Genomic DNA, 12,060 nt, shown 5'->3' with positions numbered 1-12,060 from the left:
AGTTTATTTCTTAACATTTGTTTCATAAAGATTCCTAACAGATAGTGTTAGGATTCCTGCCACTCTATTTTCTGCTAATAGGTGAGCATCATACTGAAAAAGATTTTGGTCAAAGTCAACTGAAAAATTATTTTGCAGATTCTTTAGAAAAGAATCTTGGAAAGCAACCTCAAAAAAGTGTGTTAGAGGCTAATCTATGTGTGGGTGGACAGACACTGCAAGTGTGCATTCACCACCATTCTTAGTCTCAACTGGAACCAATTCACATGTCAAGTAAAACTTGCTGCTTCACTATGAAAGGAACAGAGGAGTATGCTTCCATAGTGCAACAAGCTTTACAATTTTGTCTATTCAAAAAGATCAGAGAAGAGGGAAAAAAAGTATCCAAGCTGAAGAACAGAAACTCAAGGTAGCTGAGAATAAAAGGTGGTAACCAATTATTTATTCTCAGAATTCAAATGCAGCACCTACCATATCATCTCTGCCTTCAATCACACTGTTGTAGATGTATAGCAAATATCTAGGAGTGTGTGTATCACCTCACTTTCATTCTGACTACATCAGAACTCTTACAGAATTGTACTGTGTCTCAAAACTGAAATAGGACCAACCTTCCAGCTTTGTCTTAATTAGTACTGGAGTTGAAAGGTTTCAGCCAAACACACACCAAGAAAGTAAAGAGATACTGGTCCATCCCCAAGACAGAAAGAAGAATCCTGATTTTATTGATCCTGCAAAAATCAACATCAACCAATAGCCCCTACAAAGTTCTTGTTTAGATCAGGAGAAAGTGACTGCTACTGCATGCATGGGAAAGTTGAGTCCATGCATTGTTACCTTTCTTACACATCTACACAAACATTTTCTTGTCATGGCAAGAAAATATTCCCTTCAAGGCTAGTTTCATCTTGAAGATAAATGACCTTGAAATACATAGATAACCCTAACTAGTAATTTCTGTATCTAGGGCCAAGAAATGACTAATCACCACCATGTACCTACACAGACAAATCAGAAACTTTAGTATTGTCCAGGAACCATGGTCCAAAATTTTGGAACCACTGCTTTAGAGAAATTTTAACATGATCACCCTCAGCTCATCAGTGTTGTATGATATTTTAATCCATGGGACTTGAAGCACTCCCCCAAACATCCTTAAATTAAGTTTAAAAAGCTAACATTTGTTATGTCACATATACAGGGAGTTATCAATGCTGCCAGAATGAAAAGGTGAGAAGGAAAAAGTTTTGCAGAGTTAAGTCCCACCTGCACAGCAAGCTGGAATTAAGAGACAGATAATTTGTTCCTGCTCTTCCCAATATGCATCATGTCTAACTATTTCAATATCTCTGTGTACATATGATTGCATGTCTTAAATTGTCTGTCTTTCCTGGCACTATTCATCTTCATCATCTTTCATATCTTAGTCTAAATTCAAATAGAGCTCTCACAGGAACAACCTAAAACATAAAGCCTCTTTTCTTTGATATGGTTCTTCCTCCTGTGATTTTTTTTTTTCCAAGCTTTAGGCTCACTCACAAATACCCGCTGTGTCTTTTTGGCTAAAATGATTGACTCATCCAGCTGGAGACAGTACAAATGATAATGGTGGATGAAGAATCCTGCCTTAAATTATTCTTTGTGGTATAAGACCAGTATACAAAATAAATGTATAAGCAATGTACAAAAAAAGCACAGTATAAGAACGGTGCTAGCAGCTAAAACAAAGATGGCAACATTCTGAAATGAGAATTTCTCTCATAACCCCCAAGTACGGGGATTTTTGCTACAGATTATCAGCCATCAAGAGTCCATGACTTAGGGAACCAAAACAGTGGACATACACATAAAGGTCAAGGTTGAGTATTCCAATACATTACTGATAGCTACAGAGAAAAAGTGTAGCTAAATTTCAGCCTTAAGGCTAGTGTGTTGAACATGGCCAACCAGCAATGATGAACAAGATATTAGTTTCATAGTGAAAGGATTCATAAGTAAACTACACATATACTTTGATCCTAATCAGGACCTCTGAGAATGAAACTATCTAATGAAAGCTGAAAGTGCAGAAACTAGTGGGGGAAAACAGAGCTGTCAACATAGTAAATTACCATACAGTTGCTCAATTAATCCGTCAAAGCCACATATAAAACTTTTTAAGATTAGACTCAATTTGAAAGTTTTCAAAATGAAATATCCTCTATAAAAAGTGTGTGGGTTTTTTGGTTGGTTGGTTGGTTCATTTTTTTGAATTTTAATGAACTGCTACAACCTGTTTTATCCCAGCAATGAAGTACAGAAAGCTGATCAAAGTTATTTCCCGAAACCATACAGCAACATATGCCTATGACAGCCACTACAGTCCACTTCTTAAAACTGTCCTCTAAGGCTGGGCTGATGAGCAACCAAACCAAGAAGCACTATTCATTTATCACTGGATGGAAGCTCATCTGTCCCCAAAAGTGAAAACCACAGTGTAATGTGAACACACTCAAGTCACACCTAGTTAGTAGTAAGTCCATTACCGAAGTAAAAAGTATTTCAGTAAGTATTGCAAGCAATATCTGAATACTATTATATGTTATAGTAGGGTTATTCTAAAAAGTCTTCTGATGGCAAGCTAATGATAGAACTGATCAGCTCAGCATATAAGAAGCGTCAGAAAATTTCCATATAAGCATAAACAAAAAGATTCCTAAGTTATTTTATCAAAATAAGTAAATAATGAAGTCCTGCAACCTCCTGTTTACCTCTTCTCTTATGGCAGACCTGCACAATACGAATATGTGGATTTATAAATAAAGCAAAAAAGATAAAAATCTGAAGTACACTTGCCTAATTAGAACCTCATTGGTGTTTTTCAGTTCTAACACTATGACAGACACAGATCCTTCCGATGGAATGATTAGAGGAGGAACAGTTATGTTCTCTGGATACTGGTCCTTGGATTCTTCATACTGTTGCTCAGCTGTGGCCTTCACACCATCATGCCTCTGGACTTTCTCAGTGACATTCAGATTTTCGTCAACGTGTCTTTGGGGTTTAGCATAGAGGATGGCTTTTCTGGGGACTTCAGATACATAGTCCACTACGCATACATCTGACAGCAACTCTAAATTATTGAGAATGTCTTCTGGAAATTTTACTTCGTAAGTGTCTTGATACAATTTGGGAAGCGCATTAGCCCAAAGACCACTGGAATACTTCAGCAAGATGTTAACAACTTTCTGCTTAAAGTCCTTACTAAGTGATGTAGGCGTGGTCTCCATATTTGGTTTTACCAAAGGGTCTGCTTTTGGAGAAGTAACATTCTGAGATGCCTTTTCTTGCTCTGTATCACTTTTTGCTGTTGGTGGTATTTTCTTAGCAGGATAAAGAAGCCCATCGATCTGATCACCCCGGTGTACTTTCTCCACCTTGGAAAACAAAAAGTAGAGTCAATCAGTTGCATTTCTAAGTCTAAATCATTTTACCAATTACAATTTAATGACATGCATTTGTAGGGTTAAACGTGGAACAACAGTGAAGAGATAGGCAATGGAGGTCAGTACAAGTCAGTATGCTATAACCCAATCCCTTATAATTAAGCCCTCTGTGCTTTGTTAAGGCAGTAGGGGTCATTCTACATCGTAATATATTGTTACTTACATTGTACTTGCTTAAGTCTTCCCAAACTTGTTAAGTACCAAGCATTTTCCCACAGCTAGCCATGCTCTTTTCACATGATCACTTGCAAGGATGCTTAGGGAATTGTAACACTTAATGCTCATGCTCAAGCTCACATAAAAGCTCCAAAAACTCCCACCCATTGTTCTTGGGTTCGTGATGCCAAGGTCCTCCCTGCCTGCTGCTTACATGGCTCAGGAAACTACTGGGAAATCCCTGCTGGGATGTGGAGGTAATAAACACCTTCCAGCCATCTTTGTGTGTATTGTGTTTATGTATCTGACCCTGCCTGAGTCTGGATCAGCACTGCTGCTGGTAGAGAGCAGTCCAGTGCTGCCAACCTGGACCAAACAGCATTTTATACAGACTTTGATTGGACATCTCCACAGGGAGCTAAGCCTGAGGCAGTTACTACAGGGTGGTTTTTCTTGTAATGCTTCCTCCTCCCGTTTGAAAGATACCAAACACATATGACTACATCAGCGCAGGACAAATACCTAACCAGTGCAATACAACTTCACTTCCAAAGAAGTATAGTCTCACTTTTCTCCTAGTGGGACCAGAAGATTATGACACACTCCACAAACTTAGGTCTTTTGCGCATTAACTCCCCCTGATCTTCCATACTGGTAAGCATATCATAAACAAAAGGTTTGGTCTCAGTTTACTGAGCGAAAGGGATCTGATTGTATACTTCAGAAACAAAAGGACACCTGTCAGTCAGCACTGTAAAGGCTGTCTGCAGTCAGGTTCAGGGAATTATTTTTTCTTTTAAAAAGTTCTGAAATTAAATAAGAAATTTCTGGATTGTAATAGATTTGATTAGGCCATTTTAAACCATGCCCACAGCCTCCCTCCAGACCCAGATGTTTTGCCAGTCCACATGTCCTCTCTACCCTTTGCTAAGTTCAATAATCAGCATCTCACATGAAGTCACAACTTTGAAAGCACCATTTGAGAACTGTAGAAACAAACTCACAATAAAATTCCACTTCCTAAGGCTAGACAGTTTCAACCTAGATCAACCTAACTGTAGCTTAGCAGGAATGTCTATGTAGAATTGAGATAACAAAAGCTCTCAGTGTCTCCATATTGGTCCCAAAGTAAGAACAACTCCTACAGTAAAGGAAATTATTAAGGTTTATGGAGTTCCACCTTGATATTCCTTCTTCAGAGGAAACAACTCTCGTCAGTTCCCTGGGCCCACATCACACCAAAGTCCTTTTCAAATGCAGATCAATGAAGAAAACAGAGTAGTTCAATCACTTGCTACTACTCAGGGGCAGCATTTATATGTACAATATTGATGTCCATACCCATAAGAACTTTGTAAACCTTGCTAAAATCATTCTTTGCTGTTCTGTCTTCACAACATACAATGGAAGCATAATGAAGAAGTATTATCTCACGTAACAAGAATAATACAGGTCACTATCAAGACGACATTAACAAGACAAGAACGCTTAGTCACAATACATTGAAAAAACTGAAAAGAATGGCCATTACTGTGCCAAGAACCATGTATTTTCTCCTATGTGCAGATTTTCATACTCAGCCTAAGTTGCCACATGGAAGATCTGGGTTAAAAGTCAGCAAAACCACCTAAAGCTTACCACACCAGTGCATTTCCATACACCTGCTCTGCATTACATTGTCTAGATTGGTGCAAAAACAATATCAAATAGTTCTTGTGAATACATCTTGGTCAACCTCCACAAACACTAGCACATGTGCTAACTAAAAATGACATAGAGATAGTTTTCATAGATATAAAAAAATAACAACCATGTTAGAGAATTCTCTTGCATTCATGGCTGCATGTCTGAATCCTATCAGTGAAAACGAAAGAAGTACTATTTTCTGCAGTAAGATATGAGAAGGCAAACAAACCTAACTAACAACCCTCAGCTCCCTGAATTCATGTGAATGAGTTCACAAGCTTTAAGACTTGAGTCTTTCCAAGTAGGCTCACTAAAGCAAGGAAACATTCTTTCTTAATTGGGAGATGGCAGAGTTAGTGTCCTACAGACATCCATTTACTAATGAATATGTATAAATGTAAACAAATCATATAAAGGACCTCAGTGTACCAGTGGTACATTCACCAAGCTCCTAAGTATCTCTGCTAGTCAGCTTGATAGAAGAGATGACAAAATATGTCTGGCCATGCAACCTGGAAGGACCAAAGATGTCCTCAGTGATTCACAACAGGAAGAACCTACATTTGTACCCTCTGGTATCAGGAATCTTACTGTGTGCCTCTTGAGACACAGGTGAAGAAAGGAGATTGGTTAAAAAAACAACCAAACAAAAACTTACCAAAGCCTTGCAAGGGCTCTGATATATAGTCAAGAGACCGAAGTGTATCAAATGGCTCAGAGAAAAACAGGGGCACACCACCTTGGCAGGCAGTGACATCCTAGGTACAGAGGAATTGGTAAGGAAGTCCCAGGTGTCCATGCACAAGACTGAAAAATTTGTGTAAATGACCAGCCAAGGAAACTTGGCTCCAGAAAAGACTTGGCATCATCATGATAGCAATCTGTTTGAGAGGGCTGTGTTAGAACACATGCAGTTGATCCTGAAAGAAGTTGGCTGCAGCGGTCTACCTTTACACACCCTTTCTTTTAACTAGCTCTTTTTAACTAGTGTTGCAACAGAAATTAATACATTTCAGCTGACAGGACTAATAAACCTTACACATATAAAGACTGGCAGCAGACTAAAGAGAGAAGATCCTCAGAGACCTCTAAGCCGCTTACCTCCAATAATAGCTCTGAGGTTTTCCAGGCACTGAAGCTCTGTTTTGAAGAGTTTAGATGCTGACCAAGCAAACCATTTAAAGACAGAAAAATGCTATTTCAGTAAGTTGTTTCAGCTTACTTCAGTATAAATATGCTCAGGTAGACATCATTAGGTTACTATTTCTTGCATAGAAGTTAAAGTTCAAGATATAACAGAGTCCTCCAGACACTGCTATGGCCAAGACACCTTCAAGGACATACAACACTACAGAAATTTTATTTATAAGCAAACAGCTTCACCTGTGAGAAGCACTTCAAAACAGCCACCCTTTCTTTAGCACAAATATCTCAGTTTGGTTTCCAGTGAATTTGCCTGCAAGGTACTTCCCACTAGTATGGCTAGCAGGCCTGCTTTGCAAGCACAACATGCCTGCTGTCACCTCTCCATCGGAGAGCACAAAGTGGAGTCAACAGCTGTCAGAATGTATTATCAAGGCAACAAGGACTGAAGTCATTCTACACAGAAGAAAAACATGTTTGCTCTGGCCTGATTAACAGAGGGAGCTCTTGAAAATTAAAATCTGGAGCCCAAAGTAATACAGCTTCAAATAAAAAAATACTCCCAAGGTAAATACTAACACTGCAATTGAGTAAACCAAGTGGAATGCAACAGAAGAGCAAGTCCACACCTTTTGACATATGCATACATAGAGGATGAAGGCAGGCATGCTCCTGTATGTGTTACTAGGACAAAAACTTTGTATGTGTGTGCCTGACAATGTGCAAGTAAACCACTACACTAATACATGTAATCAAAAGAAAGGATCCACTTTGCAATGCCAGAATGACTAGAATAACACTGAGTTTTGTTTAACTGCGTGTATGGTGATGATCAAAGAGCAGATACACCGGCAAACTCCTAGAGCATCAATACTTTCCAGGAAGAAAGTGGATAAAATACCTCCTTGAAATGTGTGGGTAGTCAGAAAAAGTGTCCTTCACTTTCAAGGTTACATTCATAACTAGCATGTGCAGCTATCTGCTGTCATTCTTCTGCAAGGCAGGGAAAGGAAATGCACAGTGGAAGCTGGCATTTAATGTCAGTGACAGTCTCATCATACATGGCAAGCAGAAAAAGTCTGGCTCCATGATACTTCCTATCAAACAGGTTCTTAAAGTCTGCTCTAAACCACACTCATCAGAACTATCACTGATTCAGTGAGAGTAATTCATTAGAAGTGTGATGCATGAATTCTTTCAGATCAGATTTAAATATGCAACACAGAAGCTAGCTACCGTGGCATATGCACCATAGACTGCAAATAGACACATTTTGCTCACAGACACCTTAGACAAATGCTTCAGTGTGAAGGCAGCCCTTATCTATTTGACTTTCCTCAATAGTACATGAAGTTCAACTCCCAGCAAGCTGGAGCTCAAAGCAGTGAGGAAGGTACTCCTGGCCCTGATCAGCAGCACCCCGCATCCATACATTTGGCTGATAGCATCTTTTCTGTCAGAGGCAGCCAGTACAACTCCAGATCCCACTGTCTATGCCAATCATTCTACAGTACAGCTCTCCCTCGGTAATGGTGAGATGCTGCTTCAACATTTATGCTCTGCTCTTCCCTGCACCTCCAGTTAGCTGCCTTTGAAAGCAACAGAGTTTAATCTACCATGCTGTTGAATAAGCATGCAAAGCAACCAATTATGGGGGAAAAAAGTCCAGACTTGTGCAATGTTCTTGAAAGGCTGAAGATCCCCACTGCAAAGGGTGGCATCAGACACAGTAAAGAGCTTTTCCTTACAAGGCTGTGGAAGCCCCTTCCATCATCTGGTTATAACTTATGCTTGGGATCCACTCCAGCTTTTACAGCTTTTAGTCCAATATGCGATCAATTGTTTTGTATGGGAAGCTATGATACCTGACTTCCGACCCTAAATGCCAAAAGGGCACATTAAAAAAAAGGCTTGTCTTCCACCAAACCTCATGTCAACTGGGAAGCTGGAAGATGACAGGAAAAGGACTAAAATATACTACTCAGAAAGGCTGTAGAGTGTCTGTTGTTAAAACATGACCAGATACAGCCTTGGGCAAACTGCTCGTGGTGACCCTGCTTGAGTAGGGGTGTTGCATTAGATAGTCTCAAGAAGTCCCTTGAACCTCAGTGATTCTGTGACTCTGTGAAATGTTTATACAATGTTAGATGAGCTGGCTCAGTTCTTTTGAATTTCAATTGAATTTCAGTTATCAGGATGTAAGAACTACATTCAAAAATCACAAGCCTGTTAAAATACTAGGGAAGGCAAAATAATTTTGAAAGGTTTTTGCTTTAATAGCCTTTTCAGTCACTAACCCTGACAGGTATGTCAGTTTCATTAAGAGGGCCCAGAAAAGATCAGTTATGATATGCACACTGACAATAACAACAATAAATTTTGGTGGGTTCTTCATGGCACATACAGAAGACACATTCAGCTCTTCAAGTGAAATGAAAATTTTCAGATGCTACAATGAATCTAAAACCTTTCTATTTCTGGTAGTTATTACTTCTTTACTTAACTGAAATGTTAAAATACAAGTCATACTGGCCATATTTTTCTGTTTTATTGTTAAGACTAAAGGATCCTTATTGCCGAGATACCCTTGCCCTTGTTCAGCTCAGGGCGGGGGTGGTAAGCTCTGCAAAGTTTACGACTGTCTTTAGGTTGCCCCCTTCTGCCCATCCTCCTTGCCCTCGCACTTCACTAACTTGCATGTCACAGTGAGCATAATTATTCTGCACAGTTCCTCATGCTTTTGAGACTCTAACTCCTGAAAAGTTTCAAGTGAAACTCTGTGATGCAATAAGCCAGTTGAACCAATTTAACAACTCCATACTGTTGAGGGCTGCCCTTATGCCAGCACTGAGGATCAGCACAGACCTTTGTCAGCTGTTCTTTTTGGCTGCACTGATTTTCACCTCATAACACAGTGAAGTCTTCCTAAGGGGTCAGAAAAGTGCAAGATTTAATACCTAAGAAGCTGCAAGCTTATTTGAAGCAAGAAAAGACAAGATGCTGTCAAACAGAGTCTGACTTCATTTGGTCGCTCATCATGTTGCTTAACCACTCACCAGTAAGATTGAGCTTCAGGAACATCGAGTTACAGCCCGTTCTAGCACTGTGTCTGGACAGCAAAGTTACTCTGGGTATCTTGCTGTCCTCAGCAGGCTCCTTTCCACACATACTATGACACCATCTTCTCAGTGAGGCTGATACCAACTGTATTTTGCTCTGTGCTGGACTATATACAACACATATAGTTAAATTTTAGGCAGAACATGTCTTCTGTTCACTGAACTCCACTGTAAATGGCTAGTGGCTCAGTGTCTAGTACTGACATAGCCAATAAAGCAAAATGTCAGACCAAATACTGATTCCTTCAACAAGCATGGCAAAAGAAAGCTAACTACCATAACGCTAGAGCTCATCTGCAGGGGGCAGTTTGTAAGGCCTGTGTAAAACTGTAAAAGTTCTCATTCATACATACCACCAGCCATGACAGCCCACTCCATTGCCTCATCCATGTGTGAAGTACATTCCAGTTCATAAGAAACTATCTATTACATGTAACTAAAGCTGAACTTTATACTACCTCAAATCCATTTCTCTGTTTGGATGATGACTTTTGCTTCACACAGCTAAATTGTAGTACAGGAATTCCTTGGGAGTAAAAAATGGACAGAACCAAAGATGCTCAAGGAATACAACTGGTTACTCTGGCAATCCTCCTCTGAGCAGACTGGTTTAATCTAATCTGAACACTACAGTAAAAACTCAACTGACACATATGTCTGTCAGTTCTGTCAGTTTGATCCTGCCATCTTCATAAGCCTTTAGTTTCACTTTCTGCCAACAGTCACAATTTTTATAAAATACAAAAGATTAATAAAATTCTGAGAACTAGATACTGTTAAAAAAAATATATCAGCAAAATATCCTAGCTGTCAACTAGGCAACATAGGCAAGTCCCATTCTTGTCTAAAAATATCTTTTACCTTCCTATTTGTAATGACAAACTTAAATTTTTAATGACTACTTAAAAAAACAAACCCAAGACAACCACATACACCCCAAAATCCATGCCAATTTTCTCCTTCTTTTCTCTGTTTTTTTTCCAGTTATGTATCTTCAAGAAAACAGACAGCCTTTGGGACCTGCCCAGCACCATCCCAGATGTTCAAGAGATGAAGCGAAGAACACCAAGCTTTCCTTTACCGTGTAAAAACCTCCTCCTCAGAATAAATGGCCTGGCAAACATTCTTCAGTTTGAGGAGCATTTTCACACAGTATCATCCAATACAATACCAAAGTGCTTAAGTGCACTAAAGAACATGCTCAGGTATTACATATTCTTTAACTATACACTTATTAAAAGGTAGTAAGACAACTTACTGAGGAACAATAGATTACTGGAGATAAAATTGGCCTCTGATGACAACCAATTAAAGATTAAACTGATAAACAGCCAGAGCCAGTAGGATGTTTTACAAAAAAGAATACCTTTGTTATAGAACTGTTGAAAAGTAAGTATATGTCTTCCAGCACAACTGGAATTTCCAGATTCAGAATGGTAGTGTTATTTTCCTACCAGCTCCTTAAGAAACCAGACAGAAAGACTAAGCCGTTACTACAAAGGAACTCTAGAACCAAGTCTAGAAACATGTATCCCTTCTTTCTGCCAATTAAAAGGCGGCTGCCTACTCGTCACTCTTTCTTCTAACTACAAGAATGAATTTGGGAAGATGGGTGGAGAAAAAGATGATAGAAGACAGCTTGACCTGACAGCACAGGGAACTGACATATTTGGTCATCTTCTCAGGTTGACGTACGCCCATGGAAAGAGGCCACTGCTATAAAAGCAGCCAGCACCATGACTACCTGGAAAGGATCTGCTGTGGAATTACTACATACAGGCAGACTGAATCAGTGCATTAGAAGAGCTATGCTTGGTCAGAACAAAGATGTTCCTAGCCTGACATCCTCTTTCACAATAGCAGGTGCCCTTGAAAAAGCACAGGGAGTAAGACAAACGTAGTGATACCTCTTCCTTCTCATTCTGGATAGTCCATAGTTCAGGCATTATCAGTTAGTAACAGTTTCTTTGGAATTAAGTAATTCATGATGACTGAAGCCAGGGATCACGCATTCACCAGTGAATGTATTCAGCTGCTTTTGAATTCAAGATGATGATTACTCCCTGTTTACCTTCTCCAGGTCTCTTATTATTTTGTAGCCTTTATCTTTCCCTACCTAAATCATCTTAACTTACTTGTCCCTTATACAGCATCCATTACTTATCTTTACTTGTCACCCTTTGAATGACCCTTTCACCCTGCTTGACCTCTCAGTGAGTTTTTGTTTGCATATTTTCTGCGTAGAGATGGGAGAAGCACATCTGATTTTGACACGTGCTTACACAACACGTTTCCCCAGTGGTACAGTGTTTGCTATTTTGTTCTCTATTCATAAGAACACAGATCAGACCGTCTTTTTCAGGGCAGTCTGCTGCCTCCCTGGGGCCCAAATTTGAGATGTCACCAGATGACTGAATGGCTTAATATAGCTTTTGGACTATTCACTCCTGCTCTTTCATGCGAGTACTGAT

The 12,060-nt window shown here is 39.5% G+C and overlaps 1 protein-coding gene across 3 annotated transcripts in view; it reads right to left on the bottom strand.

Annotated features, from left to right (window-relative positions):
- The window catches only part of TDRD7 (tudor domain containing 7), a 48,512-nt gene that overhangs the window by 11,837 nt on the left and 24,615 nt on the right, over nt 1-12,060 (bottom strand). For all 3 annotated transcript variants that reach the window (XM_055698814.1, XM_055698815.1, XM_055698816.1), the window contains exon 7: nt 2,836-3,416. In XM_055698814.1, the coding sequence (XP_055554789.1) occupies nt 2,836-3,416 (581 nt within the window). The remainder of the gene's footprint in view (nt 1-2,835; nt 3,417-12,060) is intronic.

This window comes from Falco cherrug, chromosome Z, assembly GCF_023634085.1.
Source record: "Falco cherrug isolate bFalChe1 chromosome Z, bFalChe1.pri, whole genome shotgun sequence".
NCBI lineage: Eukaryota > Metazoa > Chordata > Aves > Falconiformes > Falconidae > Falco > Falco cherrug.
This window is presented reverse-complemented; position numbering and strand designations above follow the sequence as displayed.